Source organism: Heteronotia binoei, chromosome 5 (genome assembly GCF_032191835.1).
Source record: "Heteronotia binoei isolate CCM8104 ecotype False Entrance Well chromosome 5, APGP_CSIRO_Hbin_v1, whole genome shotgun sequence".
Lineage (NCBI taxonomy): Eukaryota > Metazoa > Chordata > Lepidosauria > Squamata > Gekkonidae > Heteronotia > Heteronotia binoei.
The window spans coordinates 64005809-64033116 of NC_083227.1; the positions used below are offsets into that span (position 1 = coordinate 64005809).

The following is a 27308-nucleotide window of genomic DNA, read 5'->3' on the forward strand; positions in this document are numbered from 1 at the left end:
GAAAGCTCTGATTGCATTTACTGCTGCACCATCTCAAAATAATCCTAATGTGACCAAATGTGTATTCACTTTGATATAATTTTATCAATGAACAACATGGGTCTGTGTGTATCCACAAGAGAGAAAGATATTAATTAACTTGAAGGATAGGAATGTTGAACATTTATGGTGCTTGCAAGAGTCAAAAGATCAAAATGAAACAATGAAGAACTTTCAAAGCATCAATTTCACTTTGTGGAAACAACTTGGAAATTCAGAAAAAAGGTATGGATGTGATTATATGTATTTTCTAGTATAAGTATGGTTCTTGTTATGCTAGACTTTCACCCCGAATCTCATCTACAGTTAAAGGCAACACAAATAAAGCCTCCAAAGAATTTCAAGGGAAGCCAAACAAGTTTCAATTAGAATAGTGAAATTTCCCAGAGGAATTTTCCAAGGTTCCACATATATCTAGCTTGACAGTGGACTTTGCCTAGAGCAAAATCCAAGGCAAATTTGGAGATCCTCTACTGGTGGAAGATCTGAAAAGTGCAAATAGTTTCAGTGAGACTTTTGATATTAGCTTTTGAACAGTGGCATCCTATAAAAATGTGATTAACAGTGAATAAATAAACCAAGGATTATAAAACATTTGACTCACTAAAGAGTTACTTAAATAATTAACAGTTTTGAAAAATGACAATATCATATGCACTTTCCCCCCTTTATTAGATCCTACCAAAGTTTCTGTTATACCTAAGAATCCACAAGTTCTGAAATCACATTCAGTTGAATTTAAATGTCTTGCTGAATATGACTCACATCTGAGACACCATTTTAAAATATCTTGGCGGAAGGATGGAGAGGAGCTTGACATGAACAGAACAGAGGAGGGCAGGTAATAAATAAGTTTTGCCTTTATTGTTTGTGTGGCACAAAATTGTTTTCATAGGAGTATGTTAGGATTTATTTTAATAGGCTGAAATGCAAATATAAATTTGCATCTGTTTATCTAACCTATTTGCATTATTTGATTCATATGAGGTGAATAGAACTTGTGGCTATTTACCTAAGTATATTTTGAATGCCTAAAGCATACACTGAGCATACATTGACTTCAATGGACTTAGAAGAGTGTAATTCTTCTTACAGTGCTTTATCCTATCTTTTGTCCAAGGAACTCAGGGTGGTGTAGTCTTCTTCCCTTCTACATAGCCTCCCTAGAAGCCTGAACTGTAGGTTACTCTTGGGGTCCAATCCTTCCTTGGTTGTGAACTCATTGTGGACATAACATACCAGATGGCCACCACACCAGTGTTAACACCATCATAATGTAACCATGATCCTATGTGCTTACACAGTATAGCAGTCTTTAGCTAAAACAGCAACAAAAATAATATAGCAATGGCACCATCCACTTCCATGGTGCATTGATGATGGCAATCAACATGTTTGTGTGGCAGTAACACCAGAATGTCATCGCTATACTTAATCCATTAGCCTTTACACTCACAAGCAGCCAGGAAGAGCTTTCAGCTGCTTATCTATAAAAAGGCTTCAGACGCTCCTGCAGTTAGGATGCCATCAATGAGTACTGGTAGCTACAAGATCCAGCACTCTCCTCGGGAGTTTAATTCATGTGGCAGCCCAAGACAGCCACAATCCTCTACAAGCAACTCATTTGTCAAGGAAGTATCTAGAGGCAGTCAATAAATAACTCAAGCCTAGGGTTGCCACACAGTGGCGAGAACTGGTTGGGATCTGTTTCCAGTGATTCCTAATTTTAATTTAATTTAATTTAATTTTCGATTTATACCCTGTCCTATCTCGCAAGTGGGCTCTGGGCGCCTTACAACATTAAGAAATCTTACAAAGCATCAAACAGACTACATCCAAACTAGATAATCTCATAATTACCGAATTGACAAAAACCATAATCCATATCATTGGCAACAAGTCATAGACCACATATAGGCTGATAATGTTCAGCATAACATAAGCATAAGGTGCTGCGGGGAGCGATGATTTCAGGGGTCACCTGCTGGATCAATTCAAAGCCTGGCGGAAGAGCTCTGTTTTACAGGCCCTGCAAAACTTAGATAAGTCCTGCAGGGCCTGGATCTCCAGTGGGAACCGAAAAGGCCCTGGCACTTGTTGAAGCCAGTCGGGCATCTTTAGGCCCAGGGATCGTGAGAAAGGCATACCATCACTTCCAGGTTTTCCCCAGAAGTAATGTAACAACATTAAACCAACAGTGATTATTTAGTTTGTTCTTTCCCTGCCAGCCAACAGTGTGGTGGTAGGCAGCAGGAGTTGCCAGCAAAACATCCTCTATCAAAACTAGAGACCAGACAACACTACTCCAGTGACACTACTGCAAGAGGTGCTTGCTCCAAGTTTCAAAACTGAAACTTGGCACAAACACCTCTGCAGGACTGAACAGGGATATTGGTTTTTTAATCTCCATATGCTAAACCCACTCTCAGTGAGTATCACTATATATCCACAGTATTCCAATGTATTCCTCTTTTATAATAGTGTATCAGAATAATGTTTTATATTGACATACTCAAATAAGGGATGTTGGCTATTTATCTCATTACATATACTTAACCCATTTTCATTTTATGTATTCTTGTTTTCTAATGGCAGACTAGAATGATGTTTATAATGTATAGATTGATGTTGATAAGTAGATTAGGTGGACTACAACTGTGATATACATGTCTTTTTGTGATTCACCTAGATTTGCAGAAACACCATTTGGCAGGGAATTTTATTACCTTTTATGGCTATCCAGACCAAATGGCCAAGCCACACTGTTTTATGTGACCATGTGATCAATTAGTTTGCCCTCTTAATCAACAAACTGCTTGTATTTCAGCTCACAATACCTGGTAGATAACTCACTGAAAATGTCAAGACAGTTTGAGATTGCAATAAAAAAGGCCAATGCCATGCTGGGAATTATTAGGAAGGGAATTGAAAACAAATCAGCCAGTATCATAATACACCTGTATAAAGTGATGGTGCGGTCTCATTTGGAATACTGTGTACAATTCTGGTCACCACACCTCAAAAAGGATATTATAGCATTGGGAAAAGTCCAGAAAAGGGCAACTAGAATGATTAAAGGGTTGGAACACTTTCCCTATGAAGAAAGGTTGAAACGCTTGGGGCTCTTTCTTTTTGGAGAAACATCGACTGTGGGGTGACATAATAGAGGTTTGCAAGATTATGCATAGGATGGAGAAAGTAGAGAAAGAAGTCCTTTTCTCCCTTTCTCACAATACAAGAACTCGTGGGCATTCGATGAAATTGCTGAGCAGATGGGTTAAAACGGATAAAAGGAAGTACTTCTTCACCCAAAGGGTGATTAACATGTGGAATTCACTGCCACAGGAGGTGGTGGCAGCTACAAGCATAGCCAGCTTCAAGAGGGGCTATGTGTATATATATGTGTATATATATACACACATTTTTTTTTACCACTGTGAGACACAAAGTGTTGGACTGGATGGGTCATTGGCCTGATCCAACATGGTTTCTCTTATGTTCCTATCCCCTCGTCTGATGAAGTGTGCTTAAGAGAGCACACGAAAGCTTATGTTCTGAATAAAAATTAGTTGGTCTTAAAGGTGCCACTTGACTCCTGCTTTGTTCTGCTGCTTCAGACCAACACAGCTGCCCGCTTGGATCTGTCTATAGCCCAATGTATAGGAAGAGACCCCCATGTGGAGCCCACAGGGTCTCCAGGAGAAGGATTTGATTCCTGCTGCAGGGCAAGGGATTAGTGTATGCATGAGAGGAACAAGAATTTTTTAACAGAGAGAGAAGAAGACCACATGGGCAAGGAGTAAGAATGCATACTACATCAGCTGTTTCTGAGGTCAACAGTAGATATGTTATTAAGATCAGTAGGAAACAAGTGCAGATTCTGAAGCCACTACAAGAAGATTTGAATATGATCTCCACTATCCTGTAGTAATTTTGGATGAAACTGTAAAAGTATGATAGGAAGGCATACACACATGGAGATGCCTTATACTGAATCAGGCTAATGGTTCATCACAGTCAGTATTGTCTTCTCCAACAGGCAGGGATTCTCCATAGCTTCAGGTAGAGGACTTTCACATCACTAACTTCCAAATCCTTTAACCGGAGAAACCAGGGATAGAATCTGGGACTCTAGTTTCAGGTTACTCCACAGATGCAGGCAACAGAAAAGCCAGTGATGACTACTTCAGAGTGTTTCTTGAACTTAGCCTGTGGTATGTCCCTTCTGCCACCTCCTTCCTGGGATAATTACAGCTGTTTAGTTCAATACCCTAGGAAAGCTAGAGGCTCAGAGAAAAAGAAGTTGAAGTCAATCATCTGCTGTTTTCTGATGATTCCAATGGGTATATTTAAAGTTATGCTCTTTGTGGCTATACCATACATCACTGTTTGGGTCAAGAGCCATGTGAACAAACATAGGATTCTGACTTCCATGCCTGGCAGAGCCTCAGTGCATGGCCATGCTAGCTGGTATTACATGTGTTTCTGGCAAATGAATTTAGGAATGATGGTATCCCACCAGTGGATGTAAACTGGGAATAGAATCATGGTGTTGTACAGGACACTTGACACTCTGCCTCAGCACTTCCTCCATATCTGAAATAAGTTATATTCAGGTGGGTAGCCATGTTGGTCTGAAGCAGCAGAACCAAGTTTGAATCCAGTGGCATCTTTAAGGCCAACAAAGTTTTATTCACAAGTATAAACTTTTATGTGCACACACACTTCTTCAAATATTATTTGCATATCTGCAAGAGTGTGTACAGAGTGTGCACAAAAGCTTATACCTTGAATAAACCACTGAACTCGAACTTTGTTCTGAAATAAGTTATGTGAGAGCCATTAAAGCCTATGGAGATATGGTATTGGCAGTAATAAAGACATAGCATTAGAATTATTTCTCAGTTAAATAGAAAGCTTATGTTTCTGCAGATGTCTATTCATGAACTTCATAGTTGTCCTGGAAGGACCTCTAGTGGTGAACAGACAGTTCTATGCCCACGTTATAATGTGTATTTAGCAGCCTGAGATTTACTGTTTTCTGCAGTTGCTTTGTTCAAACTAGCTAAATAAATCTGCTGACTAAGAATTTCATTATCACATGGTTAGTAAAATCAATAATTACCTATAGAGAGTAAAAACAAAATTCAAATTTTTGGGAGATGAGCCTTTGGGGGGCTGATGGACATGGTGGTCCTGATTTCCCCAATCTTTCTTCTGCTTTAAAGCTGCAAAAAACAAGGCTTCCATATATTAATGTTGTGTATATGCATACAGATTTCTATCCCTAATATATGCCTATCTCTGATATATGCCTATCCCTAAATATATATGCATACAGATTTCTATCCCTGAGCCATGTGCTTCCTATCCATGAAGTCTTTATTCCTGAATAATGCTAGCTGTCTGGCTATATGAGAGTGGGCCTCTGAGACTACATTTGTTGACCAGCTCTGATTTTAAAACTTTATGATAAAAATGGGGAGATATCCTTTGCTTGTAACTTACAAACTATTTGACCAACTTTGAAAATTATTCATGCTGGTATGGTACAAGAAAACATCACATTCCACTGGTTCCTAGTGGTGTGGGACTTCCTGGATGCATAGATCTGCCATAAAGAAATTTCTCCTTTCCTTTAACAGAAGTAGCATCTTATATAGCAGGGCATTCAGAACTTCTGTGTATGCACTGGAACCCCAAGGAATATTATAATAAACTTTTTTAAGATCCAACATTTTTAAAGTAGATAACTTAATATAAAGCCACTATAAATGAATTGTTCTTTGTGATTGTTTTACATTATAATGTGTGGGCATTTTGTTGGGTGGGGGGCATAGGTGGCAAACAGCATGTAATAATCCTAATAAATTTATTGTACTATTATTTTCTCAGTTATGTATGATTTATTTTTAATTTGCAGAATAATTATTGAGAGGGACACATTGTTAATACCAACTGTGGAATTAGAAGATAATGGAGTATATACCTGTGTAGGCAGTACATCACTTGACAGTGCTGTAGATGATTCCCACTTAACTGTCCTCCGTAAGTTAATTTCTATACATGCATTTGCACAGTTCAGGCTGTTCGTAGTAGTTTAAATCCTTCTGGGAAATGCTTTCCTTAGTTCTGTCCAATGTGCAGCCCCAAAATGGATTCCTCCTGAAGCATGGGTCACTTCACATACTCATTACTATGCTGGTCAAAGGAATCAACATTAGGGATCTGAAAAGGTTCATGACCTCAACAACTTCATCCTGTTCATGCTTACTTGGAAACTAGATTTCAGTGGGAGGAGACATTTTCAAACATTGTGGAATGAGAAGATTAATCAATAAAAGAAGGCCAGTAGGGAGTGTGTCAAGGACATGGGAAAGGAAAGGAGTTGTTTGGTTCAGTAGCGGCTTGCCTTGGCTAAAGGCAAATTGAATGGCAGATGTCATGAGACTACAGAACAATCATGACTGTACTGCGAAAGTACAGAAATATTGGCGGATACACAAGAAGTCTCACAAAAGTTCTAAATACTCATATGCAAAAGATCTCCATTGGCATACCGTTTGTTTTTTGACACAATGGTCTGGGAATAAAGTATCTTAATATTTACATATGGACCCACCCACCAGTTAAGGTCTTTCTCAGAAGCCTTTCCACTAGTTCCCTGCCTTCAGTTGCTAGGTAGTTGATCAGCAAAGGAAAGTCCCTGTCTTTGGTTTTGCTATGCAGTTAATTTATAATATAACTGTACAAATTAACTGTATAACACAACCAGAGACAAGAACCTTCCTTTGCAAATAGTAATAGTAACTTGTATGTTACACGGGTGCCAATAGTAACAAGTTTAAGGTGTCATATGGTATGATTCCTGCTTAACCGTCCTCCAAAACTTAATTTCCATACATTCATTTTTAACTACATATACAGTGTTATCCTAAGCAGAATCCCTACTGAGTCCATTAACATCAATGGGTTTATAAGGTTACTAGGCATAAGCCCTGTTGTGGAGAAAAATACAACGGGCTCTAGAAAGGGGCTCTGGGAGAGTGCCCCCCTACCCTTGCTGTCTTCCCACTCACCCAAGGTGGCCATTTTCTATAGGGGAATTTATCTGACTTCAGATTTCCTTCTCCTTCCCCCTCCCTGCAGCCTGTACCTAGGAAAAGTACAGTCTTTTTCCACAATATGGACAAAAGTAGCTTACATCATTCTCCTCTCTCTTTTTGATCTGCACAGCAATTGTGCAAGATAGGTTAGGCTGAAAGTCTTGTGCAAAATCAGTGTGGACCAAAGACTTGTGCAAAATCAGTGTGGACCAAAGCAGAAGGGAATCAACCTTAACAGAGTATAATGATACAGAGTCCACCCTGTAAAGCAGCCATTTTTTTCAGGGGAAGTGATCTCTGCCATCTGGAGAGCAGCTGTAATTCTGAGTGATCTTCAGTCCTCACCTGAAGATTGGCAATATTAGTTCCCCAGGAGGAAATTGCTCATTTGGAGGGTTGAGTATGGCATTGTACCTGTCTAAGGTCCCACCCCTCCTCAAACCCCACCCTCTCCAGGCTCCACCCCTCAAACCTACAGGAATTTCCCAATCTGGAGCTGGAAACTCGATATGCTTCCCTTTATCTGCCCCTCTGACTTCAGCTTTCCGTCTTCTCCCTCCCTCCCTGCAGCCTCTACCTAGGATAAGCACAGTCTTTCTCCACAGTGTGTGTGAGGATCAACCAGCTTACATCATTCTCCTCTCCCCCCTTTGATCTGCACAGCAACCATGTGATGTAGATTAGGCTGAAAGTCTGTGACTGGTCCAAAATAACCCAGTCAGCTTCCACAGCAAGAACCCACAGCAAGAACTGGCAAACCCCACTCTGAAACCCTAACTCCTATGCAACACTGATTGTCATAGAGGGGACTGCTGCTGAACAATAGCAAGCAGCCAGGCCTAGGGTAGCTAGCCTCCAGGTGGAGCCTGAAGATCTCCTGGTATCACAACTGAACTCCAGACAACAGATCTTTCTCCCTAGCCTGGAGAAAATAATTGCTTTGGAGGGTGGACTCTGTGACATTATATTCAGTTGAGCCCCCATCCCTTTCCCAAACTTTGGTGTCTGTATCCTCCACCACAAAATCCCTAGGATTTCCCCACTGCACTGGAAATGGCGTCCCTAGCCAGGACTGGTCCCAATGAGTTCTCCCTCAATGGCCTTTAGTGATACCTTTCACTGGCTTTTTCCCTCCTCCTCCCTCGGCCAATCAAGGGAAGGCTTTCTCCAGCTCTTTCCTTCCTCCTCTCTCCCTCAGCTAGTCAGGAGGAGGTTTTTTTTCCCTCTCTCCTCTGTGAAGCAGTGGCTCAATCCTTTGTCTATCCTGGGGCTGGAGGGTAGGGGTTGCTTTTCATTGAGATTGAGTGACAGGCAACTTAGGCAATGGTTAGAGGGTGGAGGTTGCTCTCCATTGAGATTGAGCAATGGGCAGCTCAGCCAATGGGACAGTAGGTGAACTGTGGTCAGTCTGTCTGGAGAACTATATTATAGGGGAGATAACTCTAATTAGGATGACCCTGATAGTTTATGTTGCAACCATTTTTAACTTATTGGTTTTCACTGCTGGTTCCATATATATGTTTTAGCTAGATATATTTGGTCTTAACATCATTCAAGGTGACTAAAAGCTGGCTAAAAGTGAAAAGTTGCAAATGACAATTTACAGTCACCTTGAGTCCCTTAGGGTACAAAGGCAGGTTAGCTGTTCCAAATAAATAAATGAAACTTTTGTTCCCATTGTTTCTGAGCACAGTTCACATAAGTATTATGGAAGGAACATTGTATAATTTCAAATCATTTTGAAACCGGTTATGATCAACTTTTCCCCTTTGCCTACACACATTTAATTTCACCCCTGGCTGCCAATCCCAAGGTCACTAGAAATGCTACCTCCGGCTGTGCTCCTTTTCCATATAGATGCCATTTCACTTCACATTACCAGACAACCACATCTCACTGCCTTTTAAAGACCCTGCATTTCTATTTTTAGCCATCTATTAAATTCATATATTTATATGGAATCCTCCTCTAGCTCTGCCTCATTGCTTTCTTGCTACCAGGACAATTGCTTAATAAGAATCCTGCTGTGGCGGACAGGAGGAATAGATTTTTGACCTTTGTTGAGGAATGCTTCTAGCTTTTCTTCTTTTTCTTCCTGCAATACATTGGCGGGGGGGGGGGGGCGACACATTGGATTTCTGCTCACCTCACTACCATTCCTGAGGGGCAGGGCTTTTTTAATACAAAAGGCCCAGCAGGAACTCATTTGTATATTAAGCCACACCCCCTGATGTTATCATTGTTTCACATAGGGCTTCTTTGTAGAAATAGCCCAGCAGGAATTCATTTGCATATTAGGCTACACCCTCTGGTGCCAAGCCAAGAACCCTCTGGTGCCAAGCCAGAACTGCATTCCTGTGAGTTCCTGCTCAAAAAAAGCCCTGCTTGGAGGGGGGGGGGGAGATGTTGGGTCTGTAGAAGAGCTCTCCCTTGCTCATTTCCCACTCTTCCCTGTACAGTTCAGTCTCCAGTGCCACCTGTTGCTAATTCATATCCTCTTTCTGTGAAGGAGGGAAGTAGTGTGTGTTACTTTTGTCTGGCTCTGTACATCTAATAATAGAAAGAATGGATTTGACTGGCATTCGTGGAGGGGCTATGGAGTGAGTCTGTACTTCAGAATGCGGTTTCCCAGAAATCTTCCCTGCCTTCCTTGTCTTTACTTATGACTGTGAAAGTAATAATAATCCATGGTATGGAACAAGTAGGAGATAGCCAAGATCTATGAAGTCCCGACAAATACATTCTGTCACTTCAGACTGCAGTTCAGAAAATCTGAGAGATCATCTACAAAGAAAAAAAAATGTCTGCTAGTAGAAACCTAACACAGCACGGAAAAGGTTGTCCTTGAAGCCTTTTTCAGAGTGTACTAGGGTTTTTAAAAATATATATATATCATTCAAAGAGTAGTCTACATAAGGAACTATTAAAAATGCAATTCCCACATGAAACTTTACAGTCCACTTTAATAGCCTGATATTCAAACACTTCATTATGCTGCATGTGTAGACCAACGGCCAAAATAGATGTGATGACATCCTCATGGTGGTCATGAAGATGCCACCACCATTTTAAAGTTATTAAGAAACAATGGGAGGGATTAGACTCACATTGGGTTGTTCTGCCCCCCCCCCCCCCCCCAATTTCCCGTGCCTTTATCAAGGGCATAAACAGCCATGAAGGAGTGCAACTGCTTTGACACTTGGTAAGGCACAGGGAGGGACAAGACTTCCACAACCCAGGATGCTGTGTGACTTTAAATGACTTTATTATATATTTATAAATGCCATGACATCTAGTTTGGCCCCAAATCTTAACTCTTCTAGCCAAAAAATAATCCAATTAAATCAAATCTTAGTTCTGAGAGGAGTTTATTTTCCCTATTCAGACCCTCCACCTACCTCTTTGCTCAGAGCTGAATTGCCTATCTCATGCCAGATGCACAAGCTGAGTGGTTATTACTTGGGATAACAGTAGGTGGGAAAGATTATGAAGTCTGGGTAGACATGGAGTCACTATCTCTCAGCTTATACCTCTTGCAAAATGAAAATGACAGTGCCATTGCTGAAATATTGTCTTCTCCATTGTTGAAAGCAAAACATCACAAATTGCTTTTTTTCGTATTTCTTACCCATTCTTTAGATGTTCCTGACCCATCAGAAGACCTCTACCTCTCAGAGAAGCAGAGCAGAAGTGTTCAATTGTCATGGACTGCTGGAAACAGCAACAACAGCCCAGTCAATGGTATGATAGATTCTTGTATCATTGCCTCAGTTTAAGTCAGTGACAGCAAGTGATCAGAAACAAGTTACACTCCAAGTTGTGCTTAATTGGCCTTACTGTCAAAAAGTCTTTGTTCCGAATCATTGTCTTCTTTTCTTGTCAGACTGCTTCTATGGACTACAGTTCCCATTCATTGCATGTTATATCTTCCCCTTCCTTGTCTTTTATAGAAACTATTGTGGAATTCGAAGAGAACCGATGGGAGCCCAGAAAGTGGCAGGAACTAATCAGGATCCCAGGGAATGTGACTACAACGGTCCTGCCACTTGCCCCCTATGTAAATTACCAATTTCGAGTCATCTCTGTTAATGGAGTTGGGAGAAGCCAGCCTAGTGAGCCATCTGAACGATATGAAACACCACCAGCTGGTATGCATTGTTATCTTTCTCTTATATAGCTACTGCATATTGTAGTATTTTAATGTACAGAACATAATAGTGTATAGTACACAAAAATGTGCAATAAAATAGCCAGAGTGATTATTTCAATTTTTTATATTTTTGTATTCTTGGGGTAAAAAAAACTTGCAAGTTACAGAAGAGATGGTAGACAGCTCAAAGCCCAGTGTGATTTTATTAAAGCTATCTTGAAGTGTTCTTGTAAATATTTTTACAACACCATCTTAAGTGAATCCCTTTCCTGTTGTTAAATTGCATTTCTCAAAATAACCCACAAGTGACCTGTACTGTTCATGGCAATGTTCCTGATAGAAAATAAAAATGGAAAACTGAAAGACCTATTGCTGCGAAGAAATGAGGGACCATGGATGAATTGTTTCTTGCTTTCCTCCCTTGTCCAAGACAAAAAAACAAAAAACTGATCTGAAGGCTATGTTGATCATGGCTCTCAGTAGCCCAAATCAAGCTTAGTAAATGTATTGCCATTTCCTATCTAAAGAACTCCACCTCCAGGCTGCAAAACTTTGAAGCTTTCTGCCAGTTTGAGGGACTTTCTCTGACAGAGGCAGAACAGCTTCCTTAGGAAGTGGAAGCCTCCTTAGACTGGAGGAGAGCTTCAGACTTTGCTGAGCACTGTGGTAGGATGTAAGAAATGAAGAGGCATTCGCAGCAAATCTGGGTCAATTTTCTCCACCCCATTAACTTTGAAAGTTGCATGGGATGTGATTGGTATCATTTGACCAATAAGAAGAGGGTTGCCTTTGCAGACTGGTTTTATTTTCCTGCACCCTTTTACCTACAGCATTTTGCTGTGGCTTCCTGTGCACAGCATGAGACTAGTTAATTGCTGTTATAGAGCCAAGTAGGAATTTTGAGCACTTTAATCAGACTGGCCAAATGAAAAGCCCTTTTTCACTTGCCCCATGCTGTCTCTGTGGACAGGTTGTTCCTCATTAAATAGACCTAGTTATAAAACTATCCACAACTAGTTGGCAGGAATAGGGTGGGCTGCTCAGGATAAGAAGGATCAATCAACAATAGGCATGATAGGCAGTATGGCCTGATCAGACCATCACATGCCTTGTGAAAGAGTACCCTTGGTAGTAGCGAGTGACATCTTTTGAACCTTGCAATGAAAGAGGGATGAAGCCTGGCACCTCTCTGCACATACAGTAGTGCAGGCAGTGATAAGGGAACTGCCAGCCAAGTTTGTAGCCAAGATGGACCTCCCCAAAAGGAAGACCAGGGAGATGCAGAATGCAGCCCTTCCATCAAAACCATCAGCATGTTTAAATATGTAGATCAGCCATTTAATTAATTTAAATACTTAAACAGATCAAACTAGTTGAACCCACCTTCTTTTGTCTTGTGTCATCAGGAGTAGGGGTGCCAGGATAAAGGAGGAAGGATGCTTTCTGCTCCCTTCATCATTTTGAAGAAACTTACATATAGTGTAATGGATGTCCACACAAATAAATGTTCCTTTAGACTAGGTTATTATGCTCCAGGGCATTCCAAAATGGGCTACAACTGCTACAAGAGATAGTTCTGTGTTTTTAAGACTCAGTCTAGTCCTTTTTTTATGTAGAAGCCATTTCTGGCTAGGGTATTTAGCAAGATTTATTGTGAGTCTCACAGTAGCACAGGGTGTTGGACAAATTTCTATTCAGAAACAATTTCTCTTCATATAACATGAAATAACTAGTTCCTGAAAATACTCTTATAGAACAGCTGTTCTACAACATTTATTCATTTATATTCTTTTTTTAACATTGTGCCATTCCCAGCCTTCCAGTTCTGTGCCTCATACTAATGATATACCTTCTGTTTTGCTAGTCCCATAAGGCTGTCTCCTTAGAACATACCCGTTAACATCTGGTGCTTTTAAACTACCACTTAATTTTTATCTGATCATTTTAACTAAAATGACTGAAACCATGTACACCTTGCTTGTTATTTTACTGTTGTACCTTTTATATTGGCATCACAAATTCGCCTCACAAGAAGTGGTCTCGGTTTCTCACAAACAGGCTGTGAAGCACCTCGTTGTACTTTTTGTTTATTTCTTATCCACAGCTCCAGACAAGAACCCAGAAAACATTCGAGTTGAAGCTTCTGAACCCCATGAGATGGTCATGAAATGGGAGGTAATGCCTTTTTTAATATTTGGGTACACAATGGTCTGTGCCTTATTACTCACTCAACAGAGTTTGAAGCCTTTCTCCAGCCAAGGAGCCTTTTTTCTCTGGAAGAGGAGATACATAAGTTGGAAGAAGGCTGCTTAGGCTGGAAGAAGACTTTAAACCACAGTTTGTTAGAGTGCCTTAAAACAAGAGCTGGCTTATTAACCATAATTAGCATTAACTATTTTTTGCTTGACGCATGAACTTCATCCAAGTTTGTTCATTGCCTTTGTGGTACCACAGGTCAGGATACCAATGAGGTCTCTGCAAAGTGGGGTGGGGGAGTGAAAGCAATGAAACCTACATTTGTTGAGGGAAGGCAGTATTTGAATGATTGTCTGAGCACCAAACCCTAGGTTTGTAAAATATCCATTATTATAAGCCACTCACAGCTTTGTGTTATGTTTGAAGCGAACCAGTTGTGGTGGTTGAGACTAAGCCCCATTGCACATCATAGAACACACTATGTACTAAATATGCATACCACTAATCCACAAGAGGGGGTTACTGCTTTGCCCCTGTCCCTGCTTTAGTTCTGTCTCTGAAATACCAGCAGCAGCTTCAGTGGTGCAACATCCAATCTTCTATGCCTGACTTGATCTCTAAACAACATGAAATTCAGTGGGAGAGCTTGGCCCTATTCACTGGCCTATTATGCATGCACATCTTACTATAGATTTTCAGAGCAGTAAGTCTTTAATGTTGACTTTGGAAGTTGTGCCTGCCTTACACTCCATTCTTTTTCCTCCAGTATATTTATTCTGCAGCTACAATTTTAAAAATACACTTAAAAAAAATTGGGGTAGAACATCCCTCAGGACATGTGGGGAGGTGTCCAGTTTTTTTTTTTTAAATTACACAATTGCCCTATTGCAGGTGCACAGTAGCGTCTAACAAGCACCTTCTGTTTAAATCCTTGTGGTTCAAGTTTTGTGCATATATTTTAGTGTTAGTTCATTGAATGAAAGGGGACATAAAGGTACATGGGCAAAGGGGAGGGGGGTGGAAACCTGATGTTGAAACTGACTAGACTTTTTAAAAAAACTGATAAGCCCTATTTTCCATAATGCCAAGCACTAGGAGATTTTCTGCTGTGTTATCAGTCACTGTGAAAAATGGGAAAAAGTCACACAATCTCATAACATGGGGGAACATTTTGAGTATACAGAATGCATGATAGAACCCACTGACAATAGCACTGCAAGTTGTGATCATTGGCAATGTGTGTGTGTGTGGTGTGTGCACCCACATTTGCAAAGTCAGCTGCAACTCCACCATGCTTTGCACAGGGCTGCAATTTGTATGGGGGAGGAGTCATCTGACAGATGCTCTGGAGAGTTTCTTTAATCTTGCCACTAAATTAAAAAGGGGATATTTTTGCCAGTGCCCTAGCACAGCTGCATAGTAACACTAATTCCCTACCCTTCCTTACAAATTTGCATGGTTTTCTCTTTGTGATTCTTTAATTCATTTCTGCACATTGGTCATGATCTTGGCAGTTTTTTAAAAGTCTGTTCTGTGCCAATTGTACACTGTCCTCCAAATGGACAATCCCAAACTATTCTTAAATTTGGTGGTTTGCAGAAGGTCCATGTGGCTCAGCTGCCATTTTAATGTTAGGCTTTTGATGACTGCCAAAATGGCTCCCCCAAAATGTTGTTCATTAAAGCATTATAGGGAAAATGTTTTCAAAGCTTAGGCTTCCCATCCCAATATTTTTCTCTCTTTACATCTGACATCAATGTCATTCCATGCTGACAATCTCCCCTTTATTTTGTTTGCCTGCAGCACTGAAATCCTTTGGTGTGGAGGGGATCTGGAGATGCTGCTGGTTGCCTCCTCTCTGATCCCCCTTTCAAGTCAATATCAGCAGAGAACTAAAACTTTTGCAGCTCAATTTAATCTCCCCCCTTTATTTTTTTTTAATTCAGCAATTCAAAACTAGTGATAGTCTCATATTGCTAGACTCATGCCGCTGTAAAAAAATTAATCAAGAGCAAAATGGAGCTTGTACACTTGAATCATAGAGTTGGACCTCCAGGCTCATCTAGTCCAACTCCCTGCACAATGCAGGAAACTCACAAACACTAATAAAGGGGGAGGATGGCAGAAAGTGCAGAGTGGGCAGAATGGCCTTGATATGGGCAGGGGAATGACATCTGAGGGGTGGCAAAAGAGCAGGGGAAAATCCAAGAGAATCTATACTTTTGAATTACCTTCAGTTTGGAAGTGAAACAAGGGAAAAATTGGCACAAAAGTACTTTGAGAAAAGCTGTGGAAACAGCTACCAGAAAGCAAACTGAGCACTCAAGAAAAGAAAATCAATGCATAACAACAAAGAAAACTCAGTGGACGTGCAAAGTGGAAATGAGAGAAAATAGTCATGTATAATAGGCCACTGTCTCTGAGCCAGACCTACTTCACAGAATTTTTGTGAAGATTACCTGTGAAGGGGACCTCCTATTTTCTGCCCAGCTTTACAGTTATAATAATAATATAATAATAATATTTAATTTATATCCCTCCCTCCCCGCTGAAGCAGGCTCAGGGCGGCTTACATAGCATAATATAAAATGCAAACATTACAATAGTACAACAATAAAAGAACACTGGTTACATAACAAATTATATATTACAGTTCAATTATATGTATTATTACATTAAAACCATCTGATTAAAACCATCAAATTTAAAAACCAACAAATTAGTTTGGTGCTACAGTCTCGATGTTACTCATCTTACAATTTTATGTGACAACGGTTGTTCTTAAGAAGCACACCAGGCGTAACTGACATGCAGCACATAACTTTTACATTCTCTCTGTAGCTTGAAATATTCATCCATGTTATTATCACACTTTTCAGTGGCAATAACAGATTATTAGTTATAATAGCTGTATTAAACGAAGCTGTTAGACATGCATGCACCAGCTACTGATGCTGGATATTGCTGTGATATAAATGAACCAGCTATGCAAATGTCTGAGACAAGTCATAAAAATAGTATTAATATTATCTCTTAAGTTATCCAGTCATAAGTTTTTCGTTGAACATTTAATACCCTACAGGATTTTAAAGTTAAATTTTAATGACCGAACCTGCTATGGAACATTAAAACAAAAAAAAAAGTGTAGCATAACCACAATAAAGATCACATATTTTTCACGAGTTAATTTCCTTTGTAAAACAAACAGCAAGTTTGCTGCAAATATATTAAATTATATGATTAAATAATTTGTGTGCTTTCAGTTCATCTATTTAATTGGGGGTGGGGGGGTTGAAAGCTATGGTGTTCTTCCTTTCCATTGCCTTAAAATCATCTTTGGAAAACAGGCAGACTTTTCTTTTACTCTTACAGAATTATAACCTATCACATTACAAAATTGTTTGTCTTGTTAAGCTACAGCTTTGTTGTTACTGCAGCAATGTCATCTTGTTGTGACTTCAATTTGTAGCCACTAAAGCCCTTGGAGCAAAATGGACCGGGGATGGAGTACAAAGTAAGTTGGCGACGGCAGGGCATCGAGACCGAATGGAATGATGAAACAGTGAAAAAGCATTCCTTGATACTGAAGAACACCCCCACCTTTATCCCATATGATATCAAAGTCCAGGCGGTGAACAGCCTTGGGTCTGGCCCAGAACCAATTGTAATAACTGGCTATTCAAGCGAGGACAGTAAGTAACAGTAGCAGCTATTACACAAACTGTTATGTGGGTGGTTTTCAAGCTGCATTATGAAATGGAGGTTAAGCTGATGGAGACATTCATTTAAATGCCACTGTGCTGAGTTATTTAGGGAAGCATCTTAACACGCGCAAACTCTCCCCCCAAACCCCTCTACCAGTTGTTTGTTTTGCAAGAGAAGAGGAAAAGTTACCATGCGGTGGGTTTTCTGTGTTATAATCCCATTTAAAGAAAGTGTTATAATACCATTTAAAAACTTTCTTCAGGCTATTCTTTCAGTTGGTTATATTTACAAAATGTTTTAACTATAAGAGAATGGTAGAAAGACAGTCCTTCTATCTATAACCATTGTAAAAGTGCAGGGTTGCCAACTTCCAGGTGGTATCTGGAAATCTCCTAGGATTTCAACTGATCTCCAGGCAGCAGAGATCACTTCATCTGGAGAAAATGGCTGCTTTGGAAAGTGGGCTCTATGGCATTATACCCTGTTGAAGCTCCTCTCCTCCCTAAACCCTGCTCTCCTCAGGCTGCACCCCCAAAATCTCCAGGTATTTCCCTATCTAAATATGTCCCACTCATGCTCAAATTTCCACTGAAATCTGGTTCATGATATCTCCCGTACACCAGAGCTTTAGAAGACCCTCAGAGACCATCTCCTTCTTTCCTCAGTCTGTTATAAGCACAACACTATACCAGAGGAGTAAGGAACTATATTTACTACTGAGCAGGGCTTTCTTTGTAGAAAAAGCCCAGCAGGAACTCATTAGTATACGAGGCCACACTATTGACATCACTGTCATTTGCATACTAGGCCACACCTCTGACATCAAAGTCATTTGCATACTAGGCCACACCTCTGACAACACTGTCATTTGCATACTAGGCCACACCTCTGACATCACCATCATTTGCATACTAGGCCACACCTCTGACATCACCAAAAGTGTATAATGTCTGTTTTGGGGTGTGGTAACAATTCTGGTCATCACGCCTCAAAAAAGATATTCTAGAATTGGAAAAAGTCCAGAAACATAGCCACATATATATACAAAGCCATAAATATATAGCAATCCCAGGAAAAAAAATCAAATTCCAACACACTACTACAGAGCCAGCATGGTGTAGTGCTTAAAGAAAGAAAGAGAAACAAAGCAAACAGACAAGAGAAAAGACTGATTGAATGAATGAAAGGGGGGAGAGAGTTGGAAAGAGAAAAGGAGAGAGAGGGAGGGAGGGGGTAGTGGGAAATAAGGCAAACAGGGAAAAAGAAATATTGACATAAAGAGTGAGGGAGTGGAAAATAAAGCAAATAGACAGAAAAAGAAAGACTGACAGAAAAAAAATGAATGCATGAAAGGGGGGAGAAAGAAAGAAAGAACACTGCCAAAAAGAAAGAAATAATGAATGAAAGAAAGGGGGGAGAAAGAAAGAACACTGCCAAAAAGAAAGAAATAACGAATGAATGAAAGGGACTGACAGAAAGAAAAAAATAATGAATGAAAGGGGAGAGAGAGTTGGAAAGAAAGAAAGAAAGAAAGAAAGAAAGGAAGGAAGGAAGGAAGGAAGGAAGGAAGGAAGGAAGGAAGGAAGGAAGGAAGGAAGGAAGGAAGGAAGAAAGGAGAGAGTTGGAAAGAAAGACTGCCAAAAAGAAAGAAATAATATATGAAAGGGAGGGAGGGGGAGACAGTTGGAAACAAATAGAGAAAAAAAGAAAGAAAAAGTAATGAAATAGGAAGAAAGGAAAAGGGAGGGAAGGAGTGAAAGAAAGGAGGGGGAAAAGCAAGAAAGAAAAAGGAAGAAAAAAATAGAGACTGAAAGAAAGGGGATGCAAGCAACTCACCTGTAAAAGTGCTGACTCCCACAAAGCCCCAACTCTGCAGCTTGGCCCCTCGAGCCCCAGCACAGCAGGCCTCCCCGAGCCCTGCCAGACAGCACGACGTTGGGAGGCTCCCACGCAAGCGCTGCAGGCCTCCCCGAGCCCCACCAGACACCCAGACGTCGGGAGGCCCCTGCGCAAGCACAGCTGGCCTCCCTGAGCCCCGCCAGGCAGCAGGGGAAGTTGATGAGGCTGAGCCGGAACGCTGCCTGGATCATGAGGATGAGGGCTTTTTTTGTAGCAGGAACTCCTTTGCATATTAGGCTTCACCCCCCTGATGTAGCCAATCCTCCAAGAGTTTACAGGGCTCTTCTTACAGGGCCTACTGTAGGCTCTTGGAGGATTGGTTACTTAAAGGAGGTGTAGCCTAATATGCAAAGGAGTTCCTGCTACAAAAAAAAAGCCATGCAGATCCAGTTCTATCTCCAACCAATTCTCTATCCTCACTTCACAGTCCTCCAAAAATGATCACCCCCCTAAACTTCTTCATTCCTGCCCACCAGTCAAAAGCCCTACTGTGATAAACAACACTGCTGGATTTTAATATAAGTATACAGGAAGTTATAGTTGTAATAAAATAACTGCAATGAACAGTCATAATGTGAAGCAATTGTTTCCTGTATGAAAATCAAAGACTCCAAAATGTTTGCGTCCCTGCTGAGAAAATTGGACAACTGTCTTTTCCAGAAAGCTGTTGCTACAGTGCAGTTTTAGCTTCCTGTCTAGTATCTTGTTAAGAAAATGGATATATATATATATATATATATATATATATATATATATATATATATATATATATATATATATATATATATAGGAGGATTATAAGCCCCCTGCTGCAATACTTGGAAGCAAATCCTTCTGCAAGCAGATTTTTTTTAAGTAGCTCATAAGGATTTCAGGATTAGAACTAAGGAAAAAGGAAGCCCCACTGTAGTCATTTAGAATGGGACACATAAAAGTCCTTGAAGTGAATGGCATCGGAACAATTCAGTATACCTTATCAGCAGGCAATTGCAATTATAACACCAAGTAGGTTACCAAATTGTTTGACACGGTTCATATTTACAGTTTTGTGGATAAAAATCGCAAGACAGCAACAAGGTTTAGGGAGGCTAAGATGGCTCCAAGCATCTAAAAGATAAAGGTGAACTGCAGAGGGCTCAGAATGCTAGATATGGATTCTAAAACAACTGGGCTTTTTCACAATTGGAAGTTTCACTAAAGAAAAAAAACATTCTAATCCCCATACCAATACATTAGTTTGAACCTCATGGAATGCAAACACAGAATAAAAGCATTCATTACCTTTGGCTTCAGCAGCTCCCCAAGACTCCCTAAAGCTAGTGCTGGAGGCTGGGGGCACCTAGTAGAAAAAATATCAGAGATGAAAGGAGAAGGATTGCCCATCATTCCTTTCCTTTCCTTTTATTTAAATTTCAACATCCCACCTTTTTTTTCTTGGCTCAAGGTAGCTTACAATTCATAATTTAAAACAAACTGGTTAAAACGGCACCTCAAATTATACCCTTCTTCTCCTCTTCTCTTTTTTCAGCTGAGCTTTTATTTCAAAATTGACTTCACCAAATAACAGTGACTAACACAACCATGTTGCCTTCCTTGTCTCTAGTTCCAGAAGCAGCTCCATCTAATGTAATTGTGCAAGTCATCAACAGTACTCTGGCTAAAGCCATCTGGTCTACAATTCCAAAAGACAGAGTTCGTGGCCACCTGAGAGGTTATAAGGTGGTTACTTTTCTTTCTTTACTGTGCTTTTGGGATTCTTATCAAAGCTTTTTTGTGGAATATTTTTGTAGAATATGGTAGAACATGGATCACAGTAACTTTCTGACTCATGCGTTCATGACAGAGCTGGCCTTTTCACTACAGGTCAGCTGGTGGAAAACAAGAAGTCGCCTGGATGGGAAAAACCATCACCCTGAGAAACATTCTCTGACATTTAATGCGGACCGAAACGACGGAATGATTCCTGGTCTGGAGCCATTTAGTGAATATCGCTTAACTGTTTTGGCTTTTAATTCCAAAGGGGCTGGACCAGAAAGCCTTGCATATGATTTCCAAACCCCAGAGGGAGGTAAGGACAGACAAATGAAGCAGATTTGAAGGAGGGAAAGTAACCAATTTCCATAAGTTAGTTTCTTCACTGCAGCTGTGCTTATTACATGCTAGCCGTTTCCCCCCATGACTGGGTGTTATCAGTCAGAGCTATCAAGTATACATATTTAGACTGATTTCAGATGTTTCTGTGTCCTGATGCTTTGTTTATCAACACTTCTTTCTGCACAGCTGGGCTGATGAATACAGATGAATCATTACCAGCTTTACATATGTAATCACTGCAATTGTGCATTTGGCTTCACAAAATTATTGCTATTGTGCATGATACAAATATATTTTGTGGTTTTCTCTGTCCTTAGAAATCTTTAAGAAGGGAATAGAGAAGCATCAGTATGGTGTATCAAGATAACCTATAATGTATGGTGTATTGAGATAACCTATAATCCAACACTGGGTTGGATCCTACAGATCTCTTAGGCTAACTCCAGCACAAAACACCTTTTGCTTCAGAGAAAGGCTTCTTGCACCACAACAAAATGTCAGAGTTAGTGAAGCAGATGTGTTGGATTCAATCCCCTATTTTTCGCACTTTTTGCTAACCTTTCAAAGGCAAACTTGCATCTCTTTATCCAAGGGAAATGCACGAATGTGCCTCATTCCAGTGGAGGCATGTAAAGGTAGAGGTGGGGTTGGGTAGATGCATGTACCACTTTTAGATGTTACAATGAAATGTGAAGAGGAAGTGTGAGGCTCTTGCTGTTTCAGTAGTTCTTGGACATTCTCATTTGAAATCTGCATGCTGACCTGTGAGTAAGAAGAACTGTATGAAGAACTTGTAAGAAGAACTGGATGAATTAATCTTTGGAAGTGGGTGGATGTTTAGTTGGCTGCCGAAGACAGAATGAGATAGAAAACAAATGTGTACTTCAGAGAAAATGTCAAAAGCATTTGGGTATAGAGGAATCTTGGAAACCTGAGGAGAATTCATTGTATTGTAGAAAAGGTCTTAACATGTACCAGCAGAAAATGGAATGTTGTATGTTACATAAAAAAATTGATGAACATGGGAAGTTAGTGTTTGCTTTCAGATCTCTGAAAGTCAGATATATGTAAGAAAGGCTTCTGGGACACTGGTAAGAGTTGTATTACTTGGCCTGCTCCTCCATTGTGGTCCTGCCAATAGTACTACATTCTTGTTGGTTATCACTAGTTCCATGCAGACACCATTTGTTTGAAGTGAATCTGAAGCCCTCAGACTCCTGGGCTTCCTCCTCTTCTTGGCTACACCAAAGTGGAGGATTGCATGGTTAATAAACTCTTCAATCTGACCACAACTAATGGTGATATCCATATCTGGGCACTGTAATGAAAAGAGTCAATTTGCTTCTTTCCTGTGAACTGTAGACTTCCATCTGAAGTGTAGACTGAAGATTTCCATCTCGGTGTAGCACATATTGGAAGGAAGAAGGAAGCCTGGGGGTCACTAGGATGTTTCAACACAAGCTTATTTGGCTCATGTTTTCTTAACCAGCACTGAACAGGGAACTGGTCATTTGATGATTGGCTCAACTGTTTGTTGACTTGCTCATAGCCATACAGAAATTGCTTCATTGTAATTCTGCCTAACCATGCAGTACAATTCGTTTGTTTGTTTGTCTAAGTATCTGCATTCTTATGAAATCCAATCACTCTCCCCCATTTTGTTTCATGATTGATGGTCTCACTAGATGATTTTTAAATAGACAAATCAATCATAGATCATATAAATCAGACATAAATGCATGCTATATTTTGAAACAATCCTACTCTCCACCAGTGAACATAGTGGCTGCTGATTGGTCTGAATCGACAGCATTTTTGTGCATCTTTGCAAAAACTCAATGCAAACTTCATTGTCAGTCATTTGTGGCTATTTGACACAAACATGAACAGATCATGTGTGATCAATACCTGTGAATATCAGAAGTTCGACTTCTGAATGCATCCCTAGTGTTTATTGCCTTGTCCTCCTCGTGAACAAATTGTGATTTGTTCATGAGATTTGAATGCAAGCACAGTTAATGCTGGCATAATGTATGTATAGAATTGCTACTATATGGTGCTAACAGTCAATTGAAACAGGGCAACACTTTGGGAAGATGTGAAAGAAAGCTAGAAATGGAACACATCAGGAAACTCATTTTAAAAAAAGGTTGCCTAATGGGCCCAGAGTGGGTAACAGAAAGATACTGCATGCTTCCAGAGGTAAAATAAAATGAGCCAGCATCAAGGAAGTCTAATACCTTTTCTCTGTTTTACAGTCCCTGAAAAACCACATTTCTTAAAGATATTAAACTTTGATAAAGAGTCAGTAACGCTGTCATGGGGACCACCAAAAAAACCAAATGGAATTGTCTCCGGATACATTTTACAATATCAGATAAGTAAGTACACAAATGGATACTTTAAAAAAAAGAGCTTGAATGTAAAGCAGACACTTTATTTTTTCAGAATGGAAAGCCCAGCCTAGCAGCCAATGTCTATCCAGGCATTTGAACCCAAATCTCATAGGTATAATAACTACAATATGATCCTCTGGCCCTCATTAATTTCACAGGTGGCTAGGGTTACATGTGTTCTTATTTTATACAAGTTTAACAGGGGTGCAGTCATGGCTCAGTGGAAGAGCATTTACATTGCATGTGGAAGGTCTCAGGTTCAGTCCCCAGTGATCAAGAAGTAGGTTGTGTGAAGAAAAAAAATTGTACCCAAGATCTCAGAGAACCACTTCCAGTCAGAATAGATAACACTGACTTTGTGAGACCAGTGGTCCAACTCAGTGTAAGGTATTTAATAGAATGTATTCAGAGGAATGTTAAACTGGTGAGTATAGTTATTTTAAATTGAAAGATGTGTGATGTCTTTATTAGGCCTGACCAAATGATACAAAACATTGTGCAAGCTTGTGAGCTCACCACAATTTGTCAATGGGTTAGATATTACCAGTAAGAGAGAGAGAGAGTAGTAGTAGTAGTAGTAGATTGTTTTGCATCATGAGCCTTCTCATTTTTAAATTTCTTCTCATGTTAGAGTATAGCACTTTAATTCTGAGAAGTAAACAATGGATGGTATTCTTTGAAAGCAAACAACAAAAGGAAGTACTTGGTAGCCTTTCTCTTAACAATATTTGAAATAAATTTAAGATGATCTACAACGATTTTTTAAAAACTGATTTCAGAATATTTGTCCTGGAGAAGAACTTCAGTGGGACTGAAAGATTTCACACTGTTTTCTCTCATTTTGGTTGACTTAAAAGGTATTAACATAGATTTGGGGGGAGGGGTTTGTTTTGGATTTCCCATGGGTCAACACAACTGGCAACTGGTGGGAGGGTTGGGATGGCAGCATAGGGAAAACAATGTCGGCAGCATCCCTACACTGATATGCAAAACTATAGCATTTCCAGCAATTTCTAGGCCTAACTCAGTGTCACTTTTGCATTTCTCCCAGAAGTAATGTGGTGATACAGCCAGTGCTGTTCCTACCCACTGCTTCTGTGAGTAGCAGTGGACAAAAAGGGCTTGCTAGTGGGAGGCCATAGTAGGGACATAGGAGCTCTAATTTCTTCTGTCCTGTTTTACATTTCTCTTCCCTGTCAACAGACAGATAATTGGTTTGACACACAGGGCCACATTGCTTCCATTTTTTGAGGTAGTGGAGTGCTTTATCAAGCTAAAATAATACCATGCAAATCTGTGGGTCAAGGCCTTGGAGTTCAGGAAATTTATTTGCTAGTCAAATTTCTTCTGTGTATGTATCATCTTTTCTTGATTATAATGACAACAAAGTCTGCATCAGATTTCACTGAGATTTATTTGAATGTCATAAAAAGTATTCTCTAATGTGCTATTAGTAGTGCAATGTCTTTTTACTTAGCCATGCATTCTTGGATCATGGACCAGCTAATGAGCTATGTTTGTCCCACATCAGGGTGCTCTGAGGTACCAGTCATAACCAAGCCCTGTTACTTGCTTCTTTTCAGTAAATGAAACGGATGATATTGGACTCTTGCATGAAGTCAATGTTACCAACCCTTCATCATTTAGCTTGAGACTTTCTAATCTGAGTGCCAGCACAAAGTATAAGTTCTATGCAAAGGCATGTACTCTACAAGGCTGTGGGAAACCGATCACCGAAGAAGGAATTACAATAACCGAAGGCAGTAAGTTGAAAGTAGAGCTGTAGCAAATGTTCGTGTGCTTGATTTTCATGATTCCAATTTGCATTTTCAATGCAGGACACTTTTTGTTGAATGGCTAAACCAAAGATTTTCTTTGTCTTTTTTTTTTTTTGTCCACGTGCTGGATGTTAATCACAGCTCAGATAGAACCATGCAAAGCCCCAAAGGGCTGACATTTAAGGCTTCAGAGAGCTGCGCGGTACCAATCATCTGGTGAGAATTTTGTGGCTCTGACTCTGACATTTTGTCCTGTTATTTCTTTTCTGAAGTATCTGCAAAACGGCTTTCTGTGATAATGCTCAGAAGAAATGGATTTATGGTACAGCCACTCAGTTTGTGAAGCTTTACATTTAGATACTCTTGAGTTTCCGATGAATCTATTTGAATATCTCATGTCATCCATAGGGGGAATGATGATTAAGTCTTCAGCATATAGCATGGAACAGCACAAAATATTTCAGAAGCTGTTGACTAAGACTGTTATCTAATGTTTCATCCCTTCTGGTTTGACTAAAATATGTTGGTTTTGTTCCTCCTTTATGTGAATCTAGTTCATCGATTTTTATTTCATGCAATTTTCTGCTTTCCTATGCTGCCTTCTTCCTGTTTAATTTATGCAATTTTCCTTATTTCCCCCTATCAATTGTGTATAAATGACATTTAAAAAATAGACAAGAGGGGAACTACAGCAATCTGAATGGACAAAACTAAAAGGTTCACAGCAAAACAGAAGGATGTGACATCCAAACTTTTCAAGGGATAGTAACAAATGCATAAGCTTGCTTGAAGTTAAACAGAATCCAACATACAGTAAAGCTTGCATAAGACTATGGGTTCCAAAGAACTTAAACAGCTTGCTGTTATTGGCTTGTGATAATCTAATGTAACCAAACAATACTTCCTACAGGTGAATCAGCGGTACCACAGATGTGGCTAAGCATATTTTTCAAACAATTCAACCACTCCTGCAACTGTAATTACAAATAAAAAAATAAGATCAGAAAGTCTGCTGGATCAGACCAGTGACTCATCTAGTCCAGCATCCTGTTTCACATAGTTTAATCCCTCTCTGTGTAAAGAAGTATTTTCTCCACTTGTCTAACTGTTTACAGAAGAAAGATTGATTCTTGGCCAATATCTAAAGGCCTTGACTAAGCTCATTTCCAAGCCTGGAATGACTTGGAACTCCCCTCCTTCCTTTTCCTCTTTCCCTCTCATCGGGAGGTGATACTTTCCAAGCATTGTATTTGACAGGGCAGCCTGGATGAAGACTGAAAGCTACTGAAGTGGTAGGGAAGGACGTCAGGTTGGGAGGGGAAAGAGACACTCTTTTCATATCCATCAGATGAATGGAAGAAGGTGGAAAGGAAGGGAGCTGTAATGTCAACATTCATATTGGTGGACAGTTGCTGACACTCATTACTTTCAAGTTTAAGGAGTGTGAATTTCAGAGGCAATCTCTAATTGTACTGTTCAGTGATTTACAAACTGATCTTTTAGACTTCCAAACTAAGGCCCCCACTAATACAATTACATCTGTCTCACTCAGCGTTAACACAATCAAGTGAATGGTTTGGCCAATCTGCAACTGCAGCCATGTCACTGACAAACCAACAAGCTATTCATCAGTAAAACTAACTGAAATTGGCACATCAATTTTCCAAAAGGAATGAGATAAGCAGAAGATGTGGGTAACATACAGTAACTGGGTGAACACAGAATAGTCAAATATTTTCTTGTACCAAATAGATTACCTAATTGGCATGTGACATAACCCTTTTGGGGTGGGGAAAAATCTATATTATGAGACTATTAACAATGTTGCTTTTCAGTAAATAAAATAACCATTTTGAAGGCATAATTTATTTGAATATCAGGCTGTTATGTTCTGTGTGTAATATTGTATCACGCTTAACAGCACCAGCATATCTGCTGTCACCAA

General features: G+C 39.9%; 1 protein-coding gene across 3 annotated transcripts in view; it reads left to right on the plus strand.

Moving 5' to 3' along the window:
* CHL1 (cell adhesion molecule L1 like) overlaps positions 1–27308 on the plus strand; it is a 307464-nt gene that overhangs the window by 249305 nt on the left and 30851 nt on the right. For all 3 annotated transcript variants that reach the window (XM_060239564.1, XM_060239566.1, XM_060239565.1), the window contains 10 exons: positions 715–880; positions 5963–6087; positions 10785–10886; positions 11096–11293; positions 13400–13470; positions 16961–17183; positions 20699–20814; positions 20959–21163; positions 23448–23570; positions 25169–25348. In XM_060239564.1, coding sequence (XP_060095547.1) covers positions 715–880; positions 5963–6087; positions 10785–10886; positions 11096–11293; positions 13400–13470; positions 16961–17183; positions 20699–20814; positions 20959–21163; positions 23448–23570; positions 25169–25348 — 1509 coding nt within the window. The remainder of the gene's footprint in view (positions 1–714; positions 881–5962; positions 6088–10784; positions 10887–11095; positions 11294–13399; positions 13471–16960; positions 17184–20698; positions 20815–20958; positions 21164–23447; positions 23571–25168; positions 25349–27308) is intronic.